The 22196-nt window shown below is 38.7% G+C and overlaps 1 protein-coding gene across 2 annotated transcripts in view; it reads right to left on the bottom strand.

The window, feature by feature from the left end:
- KDM5A (lysine demethylase 5A) overlaps positions 1 to 22196 on the bottom strand; it is a 95087-nt gene that overhangs the window by 18838 nt on the left and 54053 nt on the right. For both annotated transcript variants that reach the window (XR_005529101.1, XM_039236294.1), the window contains exons 15-24: positions 21192 to 21373; positions 20702 to 20826; positions 19855 to 20005; positions 18387 to 18501; positions 15700 to 16055; positions 11440 to 11578; positions 7990 to 8169; positions 7233 to 7394; positions 4700 to 5251; positions 3720 to 3863 (exon numbers count right to left, since the gene is read on the bottom strand). Coding sequence is in view for 1 of the 2 variants with exons in the window: in XM_039236294.1 (XP_039092225.1) it covers positions 3720 to 3863; positions 4700 to 5251; positions 7233 to 7394; positions 7990 to 8169; positions 11440 to 11578; positions 15700 to 16055; positions 18387 to 18501; positions 19855 to 20005; positions 20702 to 20826; positions 21192 to 21373 (2106 nt within the window). In the remaining variant the exon portion in view is untranslated. The remainder of the gene's footprint in view (positions 1 to 3719; positions 3864 to 4699; positions 5252 to 7232; positions 7395 to 7989; positions 8170 to 11439; positions 11579 to 15699; positions 16056 to 18386; positions 18502 to 19854; positions 20006 to 20701; positions 20827 to 21191; positions 21374 to 22196) is intronic.

Genomic DNA, 22196 nt, shown 5'->3' with positions numbered 1-22196 from the left:
GCTATGTATAAGAGACACATGTTAAACATAAAGAAATTGAGTCTTTCCACTAAAGTTCAAGCCATCCAAGGATTAAAAAGGGTGGAGAACCTCACGCCACTCAGAATGGCTAAAATGAGCAAATCAGAGAACTCTAGATGCTGGCGAGGATGTGGAGAAACGGGCACCCTCCTACACTGTTGGTGGGAATGTAAACTGGTGCAGCCCCTCTGGAAAACAGTGTGGAGGTTCCTCAAAAAATTAACAATAGAACTCCCCTATGACCCACCAATAGCACTGCTAGGAATTTACCCAAGGGATATAGGAGTGCTGATGCATAGAGCCTAAGTGTCCATCAACGGACGAATGGATCAAGAAGATGTGGTTTATCTATACGATGGAATACTACATGGCAATGAGAAAGAATGAAATCTGGCCATGTGTAGCAACCTGGATGGAACTTGAGGGTGTTATGCTGAGTAAAATAAGTCAGGCAGAGAAGGACAAATACCATATGTTTGCACGTATAGGAGGATTAGGAGGAACTTAACGGAGGACCGTGGGGGAGAAGAAGGGGGGAAGAGTGGGGGAGAGGGAGAGAGGCAAACCATGAGAGACTCTTGAATGCTGAGAACTGAGGACTGATGGGTGTGGGGGGAGAGGGGGGAGAAGGGCATGGAGGAGGGCACTTGTGGGGATGAGCACTGGGTGTTATGTGGAAACCAACTTGACAGTAAACTATCGGTAAAAAATAAATAAATAAATAAATAAATAAATAATAAAAATAAAAAGGGTAGAGAAGGAGCATCTGGGAGGCTCAGTCAGTTAAGCATCCAGCTTCAGCTCACATCATGATTTTGCGGTTTGTGAGTTTATGTGCTGACAGTTCCTGGAGCCTACTTTGGATTGTGTCTCTCTGTCTCTCTCAAAAATAAATAAAGGTTAAAAAAATTTTTTTTTTTAATAAAAGGGTCGAAAAGGAGGTCATCTGGGTGGCTCAGTTAAGCATCCAACTCTTGATTTCAACTCAGGTAATAATCTCACAGTTCATGAGGTCGAACCCTGTGTTGAGCTCTGTGCTGACAGCACTGAGCCTGAGCCTGCTTGGGATTTTCTCTCTTCTTCTCTCTCTCTCTCTCTGCTATCTCCCCTGCTTGCATATTCTCTCTCAAAATAAATAAACTTAAGGAAAAAAAAAAAAAAAAGGACATGATCATGTGAATATGCAAAAGGTTATACCAGACACAAATGCAAAAGATCCATGACAAACTTTCCTTCATTAAATATATATTTTCTAAGTAATAATTCTCTTAAATTGCTGCTCAGTGATTCAGTGGTGATTATAGGATATTACATGCAAATGAAGTAATCCAACAATGCAAAGCACAAATTGATGCTATGATAACTAAGATCAAATGACTGATTTTATTTTTCCATATAATTACCTACTCTTCTTCCTCAACCAGTAAGAGGCTCTCCTTCAAGCAAAGATACTAAATTTAAATTATTTTAAAGATGAATTCATGGTCAAATCAAGGGACATCATACAAAGGGAAAAAAATCACCAAGCTAATTATGAATAAATAGGAAAGCAAAATTTTAATTGCACAGTAAGTGCTCACTCTATGGGAAAATACTTGAGTTTAATTTTTTTTAATGCAGAGATACCTACATCAAGGTGAATGTGACCTTGAAAATTACCCCAAATCTTGCACCTACCATTCTTCTACTGTTCTACATTGTCAAATATATTGCTAATACTATAAATTCATGATTCATACTCTAAGTCTTCCCTACCAAAGAAGACCTTGTAAGCTAACACCACTAAATAAATTTTACAAAAAAGACTACTCTATACAACCATATCAAACCAAAGGTTTGATCCCTAGCCCTAAAATCATTGTAATACTTTTGATGTTTTGCTTTCATAGGTTACCAATCTGCTTCCAAAGTCCATCCTGTTCGGCAATTCTAGAGCACTGTTTGATACTTAATGTGCTAGAAAGATAAAAACCCAGTTATCAAAGGTCTCTAAGCTATAGTAAACTGCCAATTCTAGTACTAACTTCTGTGTGGCATGGACTTCCTTCCCTTTCAGCTACTCCTAGTCATCCTATACAACTTCATAAGCAAAGAAGGTCATTAACTTCAGAGTAATGAGGTGCTCAGAACCTTAACCTAACAGGCTAATTCAAGTTTCAACTTTGCTCAAGTCTTTAATTTCTAAAACTAAAAATTTTCTCATTAAAACATCGCCAAGATGCATTTTTATCTTAAGAAAAATATTTTCCAGCAGATAATTTATAAGCATCTATGATGGATGGTTTTAATTTTTTAAATTAAAAAAATTTAATGGATGATCTTTTTTTAATATTTATTTTTTAATTTTTCATTTTTTAAAAAAATTTCTGAGAGAGAGACAGAGAGAGTGAGCAGGGGAGGGTCAGAGAGAGACGGAGACACAGAATCCAAAGCAGACTACAGGCTCCAAGCTAGCTGTCAGCACAGAGCCTGACATGGGGCTCAAACCCAAAAAGTGTGAGATCATGACCTGATCCAAAGTCGGATGCTTAACTGACTGAGCCACCCAGGCGCCCTAAATACTTATTTATTTTTGAGAGACAGAGCATGAGGGATAGTACAGAGAGAGGGAGACACAGAATCTGAAGGAGGCTCCAGGCTCTGTGCTGCAGCTCAAAGACTGATGTGGGGCTTGAACTCACGAACCGTGAGATGACCTGAGCCAAAGTCAAATGCTTAACCGACTGAGCCACTCAGGCACCCCTATATCCTATGATTTTTAAAGCTGATGATATTCATGCTCTAAGAATGAACTGACCTATCTGATTTACACACTGAAAGGACAAAGTAAAGATAGTTATGGAGTAGGGAAAAAAATGTACCCTTGCCTTTTCACACATCAGAGTATGAACACCCTGGTTAGAGACATAAATTCTAAACAGTTCAACAAGACTAATATAAAACAGATCAATGGATTAACTGTAAGCTGGCAGAGTTTCTCCCTAGATCATGGTGTTATTACTTGGTAAAAGATAAAGGACTTGGGCCTGACACAAAATAGTAAAAATCCAACACAAAACAAACTTGCCAAACCTAGTGTGGTGTCATTATAAAAGTGATCACATCGAGGGCAAATAATTTTTTCTAGCTGCAGCTGTGACTCTGCAAATTCAAACCGTGGGCTCAAGTATAACTCATCTTTAAATAGGACATTTTATCTAGCACCACCAGATGAGAGATCAGAGCAAAAGACTCAAAGCACAGCTACAATGGGATTCTTAAAACATAACCACACAGACTTTAACAACCCAAAGGTAACAAAATACTGAAATAAACCATAACCTTTTAGTAATCTAAATGTATGATTTTCTAGTCCTACTAAGCCATAAGGAGTTATGAGGTGAGGAAAATAAAGATTCTTTTAAAAATTTCATCCTTTGGAAAAAAACGGTTTCCAATGAATAGGAAGGAAGGAAGGGAGGGAGGGAGGGAGGGAGGGAGGGAGGGAGGGGAGAGAGAGAGAGAGAGAGAGAGAGAGAAAGAATTGTTTCATCAATCTATATTTTGAGGGGCTTTGAAAAAATGGTATCACCGTAAGTCCAGTATAAATAGATGACTAGTTTTCTCTTCCACTTTCAGGCTTCAAACATCAGCGTTCAACAGCTTTTTTAACAAGCCCAGTGATCAGGTATGCACTCAAAGAGCCTGTCATTCGTTACCTTCATGTCATAGCCATAGGTCTCCCGAATGTCTTCATCAGAATCTGTTTCTTCATCATCATAGTCCATTGTTTGCCGAGGAGAAGAAGATACACTGCTCACCACCCGGTTAAAAGCAGACTGCTGGAAACTAGGTAAGTGTCCCTAAACAACAAAATATTCCAAGATGAACAGAGTAACATTTTAAATAAACATGAGTACTAAATATGCACTTAAGACCAGCAAAATGTAGGGCTCCTGGGTGGCTCAGTTGTTTAAGCATCTGACTCTTAGTTTCGGCTCAGGTCATGATCTCATAGTTCCTGGGATTGAGCCCCTCATATCAGGCACCAGGCTGACAGGGCAAAGCCTGCTTAGGATTCTCTCTCTCCCTCTCTACCCTTCCCCTGCTCTCTCATACGCACGCGCACGCTCTCTCCCTCTCTCTCTCAAAATAAATAAACTTAAATGGGGCACCTGGATGGCTCGGTCGGTTAAGAATCTGACTTCAGCTCAGGTCATGATCTCATGGTTTCTGAGGTGAAGTCCTGTACCGGGCTCCATGCTGACAGCTCAAAGCCTGAAAACTGCTTTACATTCTGTGTCTCCCTCTCTTTCTGCTCCTTCCCTGCTCACCTCTCTTTCTCTCATTATAAATAAACATTAAAAATAATAAAAAAAAAAAATAAAAAAGACCAACAAAATGTAATGAACCTGCTAAGCAGCCAAGAGAAATCAACAGTTAGTACAGCTTAAATTATTTGGTTATGATGCCAAGGTCCATCTCAATATTTCCAAGTACTAGTTCACTAAAATTACCTAGGTATATATCTGAAAAAGTTCTACAGGTGTATACAGAAAGGTGTTATGCGTAACATGGCTTCTGGCAACTTACTGTTATTTTCCTCATCAGCCGGTAACGTATATTTGATTTACTGCTTATACGGTGACAAATATAATCCTATGAAATCAAAAAAAAGAAAAGTAAATCCCAAACTTGCCTGTAAGTCTGGATTGGCAGCTGCTTTTTGGAGCTCTGCACTGATGATCTTCTCAGTTTTTTCTCGAGCTGCCTGCTCCACCATGCGCTGGCTCAACACAGACAGCTTGGCTAGGGCAGAGGACAGCTCGTCCGTGGCCAGCGCCTGCCGGGCTCTGTCCTGCCAGCTCATAGCACGTTCCGTCAAACACTGCAGGGCCTCTCCTTCTGGCAAACGGACAGGTAACTTCTGAAGGGATACCAGGAGTGACAGAATAGTCTCTAGCCTTGGCCTTCGAGATCGCATACATAGAGGGCAAAGGAATTTGACTTCTTTAGCCTGCCAGCTCGACCCTTTTTTTTGGGAACCTGATTTAGGGAGGGGAACACAGCTGTTATGGAACCAGTCTTTGCAGAGCTCACACTGTAGCATAAACCCACTGGCTGTCTTGCGACAAATGCAAAACTTTACTTCTTCTATGCGGTCCACCATTGTCATCTTGGCTAGATTGGCTGCTCTGAGGGAATGCATAGCTTCAATCTCTTTTTGCTCCCGTTCTTTGAAAACCGCCACCTGTATACAACAAACATTTAATTAAAAAGAGTCCTGGCAAAATACTCCAAAAATGCCAAATCCTCACAGCTGAGGGATCATCTCCACATTGTGCCCTGATTGTAACAAGCGCTGTCCTTTTAAAAAAAAAAAAATCATTGCCAATTATTTCCCATAATTTGGGTACAGACATTCATCATTTGTGAAACAAGAAAAGTGCTACCATATTTGACAATTTTTATCAGTAGAGTACTTTGAATTTTTCTACAAGGTGCAGAAGAGAATATAATATGCCCTGGAGTCAGGCAACCTGAGCATGAAGCCTGGCTCTTGGACATCTAGACTAATGATCTTGGTAATAAGGATCTTGGTAATAAGGATACCAACCAATCTCATTTTGTTGTTTTGAGGATCAAATAAGATAATACATGAAAGTGCCTAACTTGGTACCTCGCACAAGGTAAGCACTCAATACATATTCCTTCCCCGGGAAGGGGTAATTTCTATACAGATCAACTTTTCTTTCTTTCTAAACAGCCTCTCCAACTCATGCAGAAGTAGAATAACAAAGCCTGATGACCAATTATAACAAGGTTTTATGTAACTCACTTTTAAAAAAAGTAAGTAAAAGCAAACAAAATTTAATTATCATGAACACTGTCAGTATATTTTCTTTTTTAAACTACGGTAGCTTTGAAACAATTCTAAAATAATTTTCAGTCCTACCCATCAGGCAGGACTGACTTGTTAGGCAGGCTCGCTAATAAATCATTTCCACTGGCTTCAAAACAAGATCATTTGTAGGCAGAAATAACCACATCAAGTGACTTAATATATGTAATTCCCCACTGTTACATAGTGCCCAAACTCATTTTTTTTTTTTACTTCTTTACATCCCCAGGCTCCTAGTCGTCGTCATACTTTCCTCCTCCTCTCCAAAAACACCTATCATTCTTGAGGCACCTGGGTGGCTCAGTAGGTTAAGCATACGACTCTGGCTCACGTCATGATCTCACAGTTCCTGAGTTCGAGCCCCACCTCAGGTGAGTTCCAGCCCTGCTTCAGGTAAGCTCAAGCTCCACTTCAGGTGAACTTGAGCCCTACCTTGAATGAGCACAAGCTCCACTCTGGGTGAGCCCCACTTCCCTCTCCCTCCCTCCTTCTCTCTCTACCCTTTATGGGATTCTCTCTCTCTCCTCTCTTTCCTCACTTGCACCCCCTCTCTCAAAAAACAGAAACACTCATCATTCTAATTAGCTACAAATATTTTCAGTATCCACTGTACTATGAATGCTACCAAGAGAAGGGAGATATTTTAAATAGTAGCTGGTATCATTAAATGGATACAGGGACACCTGGGTAGCACAGTCAGTTAAGCATCCGATTCCTGATCTCAGCTCAGGTCATGATCTCACAGTTTGTCAGTTCAGGCCCCACATCAGGCTCTGCACTGATGTTGCAGAGCCTGCTTGGGATTCTGTCTCTCCTTCTCTCTGACCCTCTCCCGCTTGTGCTCACTCTATCTCTCTGAAAATAAATTTAAAAACTTAAAAGCACAGTATTAAATGTCACAAAATGCTTATTAAATTCTAACTCAGTAATCCCATTCCTAAGAGTCAAGTATAGGAAAATAGTTTGAAAAAAGGAAAAGGCTTTATGAAGTTCACTTTATATTATCCATAATAACAAACATTTAGTAACAATCAAAATATTTGATGAATCAGAAAAGTGTTCAGCAAATCACAGACAATTTCATGGAATATTACACAACTATTAAAACAAAAATAAAGAACAGAGATATGGAAAAGACTAGGGAAAGAACAAAATGATAAACTCTGATTACAAATATTAAAAAAAAAAAAAAGAAATACATAATTATAAAGCCAAAGATAAAGTTTACAAAACAGAAATAGTTAAGAACATAAAACCAGTGAATCTGCTAATATCTTCACAGAATTCTGTATTCACAAGCAGATTCAAGATGCACTACATAACTGCTTACCACCATGGCTGTATCTCTGGTTTCCTCTAATCCTTCCTCCAGATCACTCAGAGGCTCAAGGTCTAGATCCTTTTCTTTTTCTTTTTCTATTAGTTCTTTTACTTTTTTCCTTCTGTTTTTACCACTCCCATATATACCAATGTCAGTCCGGGGACTCAGCACCTACAAAAATAAAACCAAACACTGAGCTCCAGTCTTTAAAAAATCTTAAAACTAAAAATAATAAAAGGAATCATTTACTGACCATCCATCTTGTCCTAAACACTTTTTTACATACTTTATACACATTACCTAATTCAATTCTCACAACAACCCTCTGCAGTAGGTTGTATTATCTGTATTTTACAAACCAGGGAAACTGAGGTTAAGAAAGGAAACAACTTGCCCAACAATATAGGGTTACCAATTAGGGAGCCAGTCCTCAAACATGAAACTATCTTACTCTAGTTATGCTCTTTAACTAGGATGTTCAAATGCTCAAGATAAAAAAGGTAATGACTATTAAATTTGTACTTTTGAGAAATAAGATCTTTCAATGACAGAATCCATTAGTAACAGATAAGACCCAGGCTGATTGCATTTCTGGACACAGCACAAGATGAACTGGAAAGAAGTCTGCCTAAAGCTCCACGTTTCTAGTCAACATCTGATATCACTTAATAGGAATCACTTACATAACCATGACCAAATAAACTGAAAACAATCCTCACCAACGGAACTCCTACCTACAGGTGTTAAATTACCAGCTATTCTTTACCTGCAACAACGTATGGCTAGAATTCTTCTTAAGAAAGGTCCGCCCCGTCCGTTCTCTCCATGCCCGTGCAGCTGCTACCTGTGATTCTACTTGGGGCAACGCGTCCAGACGCACAGGGATAGGGCGCCCTTTAGCAGATAAGCTCTCCAGCTGCTCCAAGTAAGCATAGTTGCTGCCACTCTGAAAAACAAAAGTACACTCTCACACAACTTGTGCTTTCTTATGGAGTCTAGTGATAGTGGTCAGAAGATCTTACAAAGAGTTTAGTGTTAAGCTTTTTATTAAATATTATTCTTTAAACCTAACCATATCTCTTTTTTTTTTTTTTTTTACAAATAGTTTATTGTCAAATTAGTTTCTACATAACACTCAGTGCTCATCCCCAAAGTGCCCTCCTCCATGCCCATCCCCCCCTCCCCCCCTCCTCCTTCTGTCCTCAGTTTTTGTCAGCATTCAAGAGTCTCTCATGGTTTGCCTCTCTCCCTTTCCCCCACCATTTCCGCCCTTCTTCTCCCCCTTGTTCCTCCGTCAAGTTCCTCCTAGTCCTCCTATACGTGCAAACATATGGTATTTGTCCTTCTCTGCCTGACTTATTTCGCTCAGCCTAACACCCTCAAGGTCCATCCATGTTGCTACACATGGCCAGATTTCATGGTTTCTCATTGCCATGTAGTATTCCATGGTATAGATAAACCACATCTTCTTGATCCATTCATCTGTTGATGGACACTTAGGCTCTTTCCATGTTTTAGCTATTGTGGAGAGTGCTGCTATGAACATTGGGGTACATGTGCTCCTATGCCTCAGCATTTCTGTATCCCTTGGGTAAATTCCTAGCAGTGCTATTGCTGGGTCATAAGGGAGTTCTATTGTTAGTTTCCTGAGGAACCTCCACACTGTTTTCCAGAGGGGCTGTACCAGTTTACATTCCCACCAACAGTGCAGGAGAAACCTAACCATATCTCTTGAAGTAACAGAGCCGCCAATGTCCTTTTTAAAAGGTCTGTAAATTTGTGTTGTCAAGGTTTTTTATTTTATTAATTGAGAACCAACTAAAATGTAAAAACCAGTTCAAAAGATAATCTAAAGAACAGATGTATATAAATACAATCAAGAATGAGGCAAGGAAAGTGCTAATAGATGGAAACAGATGTTTAATATCCTACCAGACAATGCAATCATCTCTACCATGTGGAAATCAATTGTTCCATTATAGATAAGTTTAACTCCTTTTCTATGAACATAATTCATTTGTATTACTATCATTTTTTAGTAATTGACAGAGTTGTAAAATGACCTAGTCAAAGAAAACCTAAGGCACACACTCCATCAATGAGATAATCCTGGAGGGTTCACTACACAACATCCAATATTCGACTGAAATGGCATCGGTAATCTCTTTTGCCTATTTCAATCTCTCAACTTTTCCAAATACTACAAAGCAGTATTTTAGTTCTCAAAACCACCTGCATTTTATGTTCTATAAATACAGATGAGAATGGATATTTGCCTTAGTCACATGGTTCAGTACTTCTGTGTAATGAAGTCAGTATTGTTTTTAGAACTATTACTGCTTTAAATTTACTAACTAAATGAATCATTACAAGAGGGGAGAGGGTTAACAAGCAGCTCATTACAGTAAATCTGAGTGATAGACTGGATGAATCTCTAGGTACACAGGACACGTAACCATCCCTACAAGAAACTGTATAAATGCCATTAACATTCATTGTTACTCAGAGGCTCTGAATGAAGGAAAGGCATAGTTACATGCTAAACAGACATTCTAATAAAAAGTTATTTCCTATGTATTAACTGACTCATTTGCCCAAAAATTCATTTGGAAAGTTACACTGAAACATGGGGAAAAATAAATAAGAAACTTCAGTGATTCTTTTTTCTTTAAAGGAAGCTCTGGCGCCCAACAGAGGGCTTGAACTCACAACCCCAAGATCAAGAGTCCCATGCTCTGCCAAATGAGCCAACCAGGTGCACCAATTTTAGTCAATTTTTACAAAGAATAATGGGAAGGTTCTAGCCCTAATAGATAGTAAAAATGGTATAATTAAAATCATTGAGGACTACGATTAAAGAATAGACAGCAAACTGGAAGAGAAAGAAAGCTCAAACACAGACATGGTTGAGAAATACCATGTTTACTCGTACTCTGTCTTGTGTCCAACTATAGCTGCTTGACTACAGAGTATCTCCTGGCTAAGACTTAGACCTGCTCCCAAACTATGTATCTTAAGAAGTGTTTGCCTGTCAACAGAAGTTGTCCACTTACTTGGAACCTACAAGTCCATCTCCCCACAGAAGGGAGGGCTTGGTGGAGGAAAAGTCCTCTAAATGACAGAGGAGACACATGGCAGCCACCTACCCTTGTAGACTTCGTCCTACAGTCATAAAAAAACAGCCAACTAAGGATGATCAGACATTTGAGGACAACCAACTGCCTGAAATAGGTTAAAGATGAAACAGAAAAGCTGCCCTAATGAAAACATGAATAATTTTAAAAATAGCATAGAAAAAGTGTAGCTAAGCAGCTGCCAGAAATAACCAACTTAAAGTAAAACAGAAGTCATTAGAACTTGACAACTACAATATGTTCTCTCTTAAGAGTTGGGTTTCCTTTTATTTGGATATAGTTCCTTAATAAAGAGTAGATATACCCTCAAAACTGAAAATGCCCGGAGGTTTTTATAATTCAGAAGGAATATTATACATTCAAATATAGTTTCACCTCTAGCCCGTATTTCATTCTGTTTTAATTTTTTTTTCTTTTAGAGAGAGAGAGCGAGCGAGCGAGCATGAGTGGGGGTAGAGGGGCAGAGGGAGAGAGAGAATCTTAAGCAGGCTTCATGCTCAGCATAAAGGCCAACACAGGGCTCGATCCCACAACCCTAGATCATGACCTGAACTGCAATCAAGAGTTGGATGGTCAACTGACTGAGACACCCAGGTGCCTCATTACAGTTTGTTTTAAATGAAAATGTATGATATGTGTCTTTCTAACTAAAGAATATGCTATTTTGAGGGTTAGGGTACTGCCTTTACAACCTTCCCTCACATTTCTGCTCCCAAACTAGAATAGTAACATGAGTATTATCGGGATCAGTAAATATTAATTTCACTTTCTTTTTGCTGCCTCTTATTTTAAAAGTAATTTGGGCACATGACAAAGATTCAAAGAATACAGCAAGGAGTAAACTCCCTATTGCTAAGAGTTAAATAGCTAATTCTGTCATCTTTCACAGCAAGGAGTCAACAAAACAAGTTAACATTAGGTAGGTAAACTTTGAATGACAAAGTCAGATGGAAGAGCAACTGAATTTTAAGTACTATCATTATTTTATTATGGGTATTCTATTCTAAAGAGTTACAGGCTTAAAGAATTCATCTGTGAGACAGCATTACCTGAATGATGGGATAGCTCAAGAGGCTCCTTACCTGAATAGCTTCTACTTTAGCTGTCCATTCTCGAGCCTTTTGTAAGGCTTCTTTCAGGGACAACACATTGGGTAGAAAGGCTGGAATGTTCTTGGCTTCATTCACTATGCTTTCTAAACTTGCCACGCTGTGCCGTGGTCTAAAAAGCACAAAGAAAGGGTAGATGCATGAGGAAAAGTCAAACTGCTACCAACATTTATATAACATTTTGGAATACGCAGAGAACTTTCATATACATGATTTTGCCTAGTTCTTACCACAATTCTGTAATGGAGGCAAAGCAGCTATTATCTTTATTTCCAGTTTACAAATAAGAAAACCTTAACTCAAAAATCAGTTATTTTGCCCCAAAGTCATTTAATACAGTGAATGGCAGAGCAGGAATATTGATTCAGAATGAGTCTCAGATCCCATGTTCTTTTCACTATACTAAATTGTAAATTGAATCTGTTTTAGTTCTCTACAAAATCTGAAATCAGAGATGCAAATTACACAGCAATGTAGAAAGCAACAGTCTAGAAGTCCATTAATGTTGACCATATACATTTAATTCAACTGCATTCAAGAATACCTACTTACAGAAAGATGCATAAGATAGACTTTATCCTCAACTAACAGAATACAAGATAAGAATTGAACTTGTACTGGGGACCAGGAACAATACTATAGGCTCACCAAAAGGAGAAGCAGTGATTAATTCTGCTTAGGAGAACTGAGAAGGCCTTTGAGCTGGGGCTTAAAGAAGTGATTTTAAGTGAAATGTTAAAGAGAAATACCAGGAACATGATGAACAAAGACAGGAAGAAACATTTAAAAATAAGTCAGTGGTCCACGGGCACCTAACTGGCTCAGTGAGTAGAGCACGCAACTCTTGATCTCAGGGCCATAAGCTCAAGGCCCACGCTGGAGGTAGAGATTATTTAAAAAATAAAATCTTTTAAAAAATTAACTTAGGAGTCCAGTTTAAGATGGAGGCTGGTGTGAAGATGGAGAGAGAACAGGAGTAGCAGTAAGAGTAAGAGCAGAAAGTAGGGGAGCGTGACAGGAAGGAAAGATAAAAACTGCTATGAGGTCTTGAGAGCCATGACTTTCACTATGAAAGCAATAGGAAGCTACCAAGGCTGGGAATAGTTTCATCACCCAGAAATTCTGCTATATGTCTATGAAACTTTTTAATCTTGTGGTGGAAGGGGCTTATTAATACAAAGTTATGATGCACTGTAAGATGCTATCAGAATATATAGTAGTAGGACAGCCTATACTGACTTGTCAAGGAAGCCTTCCCAGAAGTGACCTCTAAGCTTTCTTATCCTTTTTGAATAGGAGTGAGTCAGGAAGGCTGGGACCAGAGGCAGGGGAGGGGCACACCACAGGGGCTGGGCAGAAGGGAAGACTGTTCCACAGGAAAACAAAGTAAGCATGCGCAAAGGTCCAGGGACAAGAAAGAACATGCCATGTCTGAGAAAAGCAAGGGGGGATCACTATGTCTGGAACATAGAATGCAAAGAAGAACAGCAAGGGATGAGGCTAGATCCTGAAGCAAAGCAAAGGGCTAGATTACAGATGGCCGTATGAATCAGGTTAAGGAATCTAAATTTCATCCCAAGGAGAATGGGAAACACTGAAGGGCTTTAAACAAGGGAGTCAAAAAGCCAAACCTGTATTTTAGGAAAATACAAGTTGCAGTGTAGAGAATGGGTTAGAGAAGAGTGAGGTCACAGAACCTGTTGCTATGATTTAGGCCAGCTATGACAGCACCCAAAAGAAGAATGAAAAGTGAGAAACATCAAGGAAATATAACCAACATGACTTGGTAGTTAACTAAGTTTGAGGGTAAGGAAATGGAAAGGAAAGATTAATTTCCAAAGTACTGGCTTATGTAGAGGAAGAAAAAAATGGCATAGTTCAAAGAAAAAAGGAGGAGAGGAAGAGATGATGGGAAAGAGTCAATGAATCCAAATTTGGATATGGGAAACTGAGGTACCAACAGGACATCGAATGGAATTATCTAGTAAGCAGATAGTATCTATGAAATATATGTTATAGGTGAGAATTTGGAGTTAATGACTATAAAGATGGCAAATGGAGCCAAGAAATTAGATGAAATTTCCAGGGAGATGTACAGAGTGAAAAAAGAAGTGGTCTACACCAGGATCTTGAGGAAGGCTTTTATTTAAGAGGCAAGGAGAAAAGGCCAAAAGCAAAGAAGATGGGTGTTGAGAAAATAACGATCAGTAATTAATCAATGCTAAGAGGTAAAGAATATTATACATGTGTTTCCAAAAGATAATTTTATCCATTCAGAAGATGTGGTTTAAAAATAAAATAGAATACTACTTGGTAATGAGAAAGAATGAAATCTGCCATTTGCAACAATGTGGATGGAACTGGAGGGTATTATGCTAAGACCACAGGGTAAAAGAAGGGGAAAGAATAGTTTTAAACAGAGAGGGAGGGAGGCAAACCATAGGAGACTCTTAAATACAGAGAACAAACAGGGGGTTGAGGACAGGGGGCGGGGGAGAGGGGAAAATGGGTGGTGGCCACTGAGGAGGCACTTGCTGGGATGAGCACTGGGTGTTGTCTGTAAGTGATGAATCATGGGAATCTAACCCTGAAGCCAAGAGCACGCTGTATACACTGTATGTTAGCTAACTTGACAATAAATTATATTTAAAAACAAACAAACAAACAAAAAAAGATAACTTTGACAGGAGTAAGAAAACAAAAGATTCTTCTTCCCACTATCTCCACCAAACTCCGTCACCCTCTACTTTCTAATTTTATGTTCTTCAATGACATCATCTGAAATTCATTCAACCATTCATACACTCACGTATTCACCTGTCTCTTGGCTCTCCCCACTAGGCTGGCTCTATTTTAGAGCACGGACTTTGTGTGCTTTTCCCTACTGTCTCTACAGCACTGAGAAATAGTACCTGGCATGTAGTGGGTACTCCGTAAATACTTACTGAATTGCAAAGATTAAGGGAAAATAAAGAGTACTATAACTAGGTCAATGACAATGAAGACAGACATGAAAGACATTTTGGAGGAAAACTCACTAAAACTTGGTGACTGATTAAATGCAGAAAAATGGGAGAAAGTAAGTTTTCACATATTACTGACAATATTTCATTCTGTAGACTACCATAAGTTGCATCAGGTATACCAAATCATAGTTTTGCATTCCAAAGTTACTTAGTTTTACCCATTTAATATGCTCCTGGAATTGTCATGAATATGAAAACACTGAGTAGTTTCAAGATTTCAAAGAGAAAAAGCTATGGATACATTTTAGTATGTATTCTCCATGGCATCTGGAGAGCAAAAGAAATATCCAGCAAAAATACATGCAGCCTTTTCTTGGCAAAAGAGAACTGTGTTCATTAAATCATCTATGGCTTTTCCTATCATATGCATTCAAAATAAGTGGCTGGCAAAGTAGTTAAGTACATGAAGACTTTGGAATAAAGTGGGAAAGACTTTAAATTTGAGCTGTGCTATTTAAAAACTATGTGATCTAAGTATACTGGGTTCCTCATCCTCACATGAGAAATCCGGTGTCAATTTTAGCTGAAGAAATACTTTAATAAAGAACATTGGTTCTTAGTAATTATGAAATTAGTTGAAACACAAATATGATGAATGCTTTACTGAAATCTCACAAATCCCATGGGGTACCAATGCTAATTCAACTAAATGTTCTCTTGCCTTTCTTTTTCCTTCTTTCCGAGTACTTTCCTGCATAAATCCTCCACTCCAGTGAAGCCCTTAAACTTCTGTCACCAAAACACACCCTATATATATATTCCTTAAACTTGGCTTAGGACATTCCTCTTATCTCCCTTTCACTTCAATCCCACTCACGCGTCAAGGGTCTACCTAAGTTCTTTCATTTCTCTCCACCTTCTCTTCTGAGCACCCAAGCTAACACTGACCTCTCCTCCTCTAAACTCCTATTGTATTTTTATGTACCTCTTAGTTAACAGGAACACACTGTCGTGACCTTTACATTTCTTAGCTCTGAAATACAGCATAGGTTCTAAACAAAATACTACTTTGTACCACTTAGAGTATCTAGCAAAGTACTCTGCACTAGCGTGCACACAATATTTGAAACTGTTTATGTGCAGACCTATTGATCAGGGAAGGCATAAAACATCTAATGAAACATTTAATGAAAAATAGCCTTATGTTCTTCCTTCGGTTCTACTCTTAGTTATTAAAGAGGCAACAGTCACCAATATATGTGTTCACCTTGCCTGCAGGCAGACCTTGGCCTTTTCTTCCCATCGCTCAGAGACGGTAAGGAGCTCCTGTAGTTCAGCCATCGCCTTCTCCACAGCATGGTGGGGCGCCAACCCCACCCCAGAGTCTATCAGTTTTTTCATGACATCCAAAGTGACCTGCTGTGGTTCTGATAGGGTCAGTCTTACTTCATCCAACCATCGAGCCTGCTGTAGCTCTTGCTTTAGTCGAGCTAATTCAGGCAGCTCCACATAGAGACTAGAACCCATGTCTATCAACATTTGGAGTTTGGAGGAATCTGGGGTTTCATCCATCATGGCCTCTTGAGCACGTTCATGAAACTCTTCCACATCATCCAGGAGATTCTGAAAAAGTAAAAAACAAAAAAACAAATTTAAAAGATACAAAATGAGTACGGAATATAGCTCAGGTAAACTAACAAATTCTAGAATATCTAATAAGCTCAACATTATAGCACCAAAAAGATACAATAGTTAAAAACACAAATACTTACCTTCTTACTTTAAAAATATGATTAAATCATTCAAAAAATATTTTTTTAAAAGTTTTTTAATGTTTATTCTTGAGAGAGAGAGAGAGAGAGAGAGAGAGAGAGACAGGGCACAAGCAGGGTAGGGGCAGAGAGAGAGGGAGACACAGAATCCAAAGCAGGCTCCAGGCTCCAAGCTGGCAGCACAGAGCCGGACGCAGGACTCGAACTCACGAACTGCAAGATCATGACCTAAGCCGAAGTCAGACACTTAACCAACTGAGCCACCCAGATGCCCCCATTCAGAAAATATTTAAAGACTGCAGACTTAGATACAGCCACTGTTCTAAGCGCACAGTATTACAACATACAAAGTCCTAGTCTTCAATGAACACATTTTAATCTAAATAGCCAGACGCTAAATGCATGAATGAAAGTTTCAGTTAGTTCTAAATGCTATGAAAATAAAATAGGACAACAAAATAGAGAATGACCAGAGGAGGAGGGCATACTACACTGCAATGTTGGTCATAGAAAACTGATGAACTGAAACTAAAATAAGGAGATAGAAGTGGGCACTATATGAAGATCTGGAGTAAGAGCAGTTCAGGCAGGGCAAGTAATAACTGCAAAAGTTTGTAAAGAGAAATGAGCTTGCCATCTTGCTCATTTGGATGAGTGGATGGTGAGAAACAAAGTGGAGAATGTAGTTTAAAAACAAACAGAGGTCAGATTACATAGTGCCCTATAGATTATGAATTTAGATTTCATTCTAATGGCTTTGAGGAAGCACTGGAGAATTTTAACCACAAATAAATGATATGATTGGATTTATATTTTACACAATCATTCTGGCTACCAAATAAAAAATAAACTATCAAGGACAAAAAAAGAGATGAGTTAGGAAGCTATTACAGTAATCTAAGGCATAGAATCTAGTGGTTCAGAGCATAGTTTAAGCAATGGACATGATGATAAATGGTTCACTCTGGGATACATTTTGAAGATAATATAATAACAGCACTTGTTTAGAGACTGGTTGTAGGGTATCACGGACATAAAGGAATCAAGGATTTTGATTCATTAAAAGACTTAAAATGCCTTTAGTCGGCCAAAGAGATATGGAGAGTATGCCACTGGACATATAAGCCTGTAGGAAAAAACAAAGGCACTGAGAGTTGGTGATCTGGGACTCAACAGGATATAGATGATATTTAATCTCACTAAACAAATATGATGTCAGGACCTAGAGTAAAGAAAGGGTTGAGACTCCACAATTAGAAGTCAAGCCAAGGAGAAAACAAATAACAAAGAAGACTAAAAAGAAGGAACTGTGAATAACCTAGAAAATCAGAGAGTGTGACACAGATGTTTAGAGAAGAAAGTCTCTCAGAAAGGAAAGGGTGGTCAACTACCAAAATGCTCCTACGACAGGGAACAAAGCAAAAACAACTGATACTGGATTTCACAAGCTGACAACCTCGATGAAAAACGTTTCAGACATCCTGCCCATGGCCAAATCACAAAATACAACACAGACTATCAAAGGACAATTAACTACACTAATTAATATATTTGATATATACTTCTGAGATTTCTACATATTCAAGAAACCATCAGGGCTCTAGTGATTTCAGAGCTGTATTTTTAAAAACTCATGAACTAATAATTTACTAATACATTTAGATTCTTTTAATGATTTTCTTGCATTTCAATTAATATCTATGCCAAATGGGGATTCTGATCTAAAATTAATACAGAAAAAAAATCTAAACTAACTACTCTTGGTTCCAGAATCCTAAAGAGAGTATTAAAGGCTAAGAACTAAACCAAGAGATTCTTTTTTTTTTTAAAGTTTATTTATTTAGTTTGAGAGAGAGAGAGAGAGTGTGTGTGTGTGCAGGGGAGGGGCAGAGAAAGAGGGAGAGGGAGAATCCCAAGCAGGCTCTGAACTGTCAGCACAGAGCCCAATGCAGGCTCAAACCTACAGACAGTGAGATCATGATCTGAGAAGAAATCAAGAGACGAATGTCTAAGCGACTAAGCCACCCAGGCGCCCCTAAACCAAAGGATTCTTACTGTCAGCAGCACTTACATGAGAAACAAACAGAAAAAAAGACTAGTCTGGACACACAATTTTGTTTGCCCACAACAGAAACCCAGACTACAAAGGATATTATCCAAGAAAAGAAATGTAATACTCCACCTTTACTTGTCGAGCTTGGCTGATGACACATGGAAGACTAAAAAGTTGTTGGACAAAGGCCTTCAATTCTTCCACTGTCAGTTTGGTCCGAGTCCTCCCACTATCTGGGCTCTGCCTGATGTGAAATAATATTGAGACATAAGTAAGAAAAGTTCATAGTCATCTAATATCAAAGGGGCTTCTAGTCTCTAGAATCTAACCCAAGCAACCCCAGAGTACGAGTGTTTGAGAGGTGCCACTGTAATGGTGATCACCTCCAAATTAGGTTTTTACTTCTTTAGTTAATGACTCAAAGATTCAATACTCCAAGTTATATTTCCTCCAATCTTACAAGTGTTAAACATTTCAAACAGTCAATAAATTCCTCAAAGTAAAATATGTTCATTAATAAAACTAAATCCTCAACCTCATAGAGCTTAAAATGTGGAACAAGGGCACCTTTAACTTAGCTTAGGAGACAATAAACCCTCTGAAACATATTCAGAACTGTATGTGTATACTCATTTTTCCAAGAAAAGGGTCTCTAAGCTTTTGCCAGATTCTCCAAGAGAGTTAGTGACCCAATGACAGGTGAAGATTTGGTGACCAACATCTTTAAGAAAAGTTCTCTAATGAAATGGTAAGTAAAAAATATACAAAGTAATTTAAAACCCAACGTGAAGTGCTATAGAAGAATCTGTTCCGGTACCAAGAATGTGTTGGAATGAAGACAAAGCAATGCCACAGAAAATTTCACACATACAAATGACATTAAATCAAGAGTGCATACTTCTACACTCCTTAGTAACAGCCTCTCCTGCATCCATGGAGGTTACTCTTTGCTGCCACCTGCCTTCAGTGTGTAGTATCATTTATTTATTTACAAATATTTACTGCACACTTACTATGTGCCAGGCATTATTCTAAGCACAAGGAATAAAGCAATGAAAAAAAGGATAAAAAAATCTCCAACATCCTAGTCTCACACATGTTCTAGGGGGACTGGGAAAGAAAAGAAGACATAATGAATTAGTATATCAATAGGTGACCGGGCTAGGAGAAAAACAAAACAGGAAAGAATAAAAAGGTTGCAATTTTATAAAAGGTTTCAGAGAAGGCTTCTTCAAGAATGCGTCATCTGAAAAAGACCTGAAAGAAGTGAGGGACAGGCCACCTGAATATCAGGGAAGAGAACTCTAATCAGAGTGAAGAATGAAGTGAAGGCCAGAAGGAGAAATGTGCCCAGTGTGTAAGAAAAGCAGAAAGGGAAAAAAGACTGCAGAGTGAAGCAAGAAAGAAAGGAGAGTAGTAGGCGGGAAGACTGGAACATGACCGGAGGAGGAATGAAAATAAATGGCCACAAGAGGTCAACGATAATACAGGGCCTTGTGAGCCAGTTAAAATTTTGGCTTTCACTCTGAAAGAAAAACCAAAACCAAAAAACACACAAGAACCCACTGGGGACCCCAACGCTCCTTCGCAGTCTCACCTGTGCTTCTGCTTTTTGCTGAGAAGCAACTGAGCCACAGAGGCACAGGTCTCCGCCTCTTTTACAGCATCCCTGAGTTTTCTAAAGAGATCATTCTCTGGGTATTTCCTATCCTCAGCATCTTCCAGCATTACTCGTAATTCAATCAAGTCTGTAAAAAGAAAGCCAAATGCTATGACCACAGACATAAAAAGCCATTCAAAAATATTCACCAACCCCTCTCAAGTTAGTCCTCAACCTATCAGAAAAATCATCGCAGCTGGGAAGATCTCACCAACGCAATGACACCTTATGAGCAGGTATTCCTAATCCTCATGGACGATTTCCTCTCAGGTAAGGTACCTCTTCATTATTTTTTTTTTTTTAATGTTTTGTTTATTTATTTTGAGAGAGAGAGAGAGCACGCAAGCAGAGGAGGAGCGAGAGAAAAAGAGAGACAGAGAATCCCAAGAAGTCTCTGCACACTGCCAGCACAGAGCCCAACACAGGGTTTGATCCCACAAACTATGAGATCATCACTTAGACACTTAACTGACTGAGCCACCCAGGGTTCCTGCCAATTCCTCATTCTTAATTAGCCTTCAGTGTTAGTCCACTGGTAACAATGGCTCCCCAAAATACATATCTACTGCCAGTTAGCCATCTGTCGATTTCATATTAACTTTTCATGTAGGAGAAGATTCTCAAATAGAAAACTAAATCTAAGTCAGTCAACCAATCCATTAGTTCCAAATCTTAAATGAAGCCTAGGATTTTTCCTTAATAGAGGAAAAACACGTAAAACAAACCAAGGCCTCTCACTGTGACAATAATTTCAGTGTATGCATACAAAAGGACGAAACTTAACCTTTCTTGTGGTTGAAGTTGGCAGATAATGCTTCTGTAACACGGCTGACCCAAGTGTCATAGGACTGTGCCCTGACTTTCACACCATATAGCAGAGAAGGGAGGTCTTCTAATGGGTAGCGGTACCTAAAAACAAAGAAAACAAAACACAGAAATAAAAACTTCAAAATGCAACAATAACTTGGAAATAAATTTTAAACATAATCAGCTTATTAATTAATACAATGACCAGGGGAATGGGGTCTTAGAACAAATCAAAGCTGCCCACAGAGGTTTAATGCAGGAAGAGACAGGGAACATATGAAATCAACTAATTAAAAAAATAACTTCGATTGCTAAGTTTAGAGCCAACTTTAAAGGACTGGTCCTCAGCAGGGAGGCAAAGAGACAAGGAAAAGCTACGAGTCTACATCATGTGGATGAAGGCAAACTACAGAGAACAATGCCCTTGGTTTTCAAAGTAACAAGTTTTCTAAGAAATTTATGGATACCTAAGACACTTCTTCTGCATGGGGCAGGGGCACAGATCAGCTGGATGGTAGAGACACACAAGCCGCTCAGGATTACAGGAGCACGTCAGAGCAGAGAGAAAACATGTGGTTCTGCACGCTGAACACTGTCGCTCATCATCAGGAACAAGTTCAAATACCTCTTCTTCGGACATCAGGACACCCTGAAATACAATTCATGTCACTACATCAAATCTTTCTAGTCTCTCAAGCATCAAAGACCTTCAAGTTATTAAATTTTTTTCTTACAGGTAAATCTCTGACTTAAGACACAAACATGGGAGGTACAATGACACATCATCAAAATACTTTCTAAAATTAATCATTCTTAATTTTTCAAAAATGGGAAAGACTAAACCTTGGTATGTAAGAATACATATTTGACTCATAAAACTTTTTTAAATGCAAGGGACTTACAACTACAAAGGCCAAAACAGTCATAACTCATATTCCCAAGAATACAACTTAGAAAGTTGTATAAATTCTTAGGAGGGAATGCACAGAAGAAAAAACAGACACAAATTAAAAGGTTATCTGAAATAATCAAGGCGAGAAAATTACAGAATGGGACCAAATAGTAGCAGTAAAGAAAAAAAAGAGAGGAGGGAGTGGAAGTGATGAGAGACATTGCCAAAACAAACAAATAAAAATTTTAAACCAGGTAGCAGATGACTATGAAAGAGATGGATGAGTTAGGAATGACATTAAGTTTTTACATAATGATTCGGACACTTATTGGCAATTAGTAAAGGAACATGGTTTGTGAAAAGGCAGATAGAGAAGAGATTATATTCTATCTCAGATGTAGAAAGTGAAATGACAAAAATCTAAACAGAAATGTAATCACATGGAGACATGGAATACAAATGGGTGACTAGAAAAAACAGCTCTTTCAAAGTGACAATAATTCCCGTTTGGGCATACTAAGAGGAAACATCAAGATGTGAGAAATGAAACCACATGGTAACAGCTGAAGGAAAGCTCAAA

This window comes from Hyaena hyaena, unplaced genomic scaffold (genome assembly GCF_003009895.1).
Source record: "Hyaena hyaena isolate Hyena2069 unplaced genomic scaffold, ASM300989v1 scaffold_108, whole genome shotgun sequence".
NCBI classification, from domain to species: Eukaryota; Metazoa; Chordata; class Mammalia; order Carnivora; family Hyaenidae; genus Hyaena; species Hyaena hyaena.
This window is presented reverse-complemented; position numbering and strand designations above follow the sequence as displayed.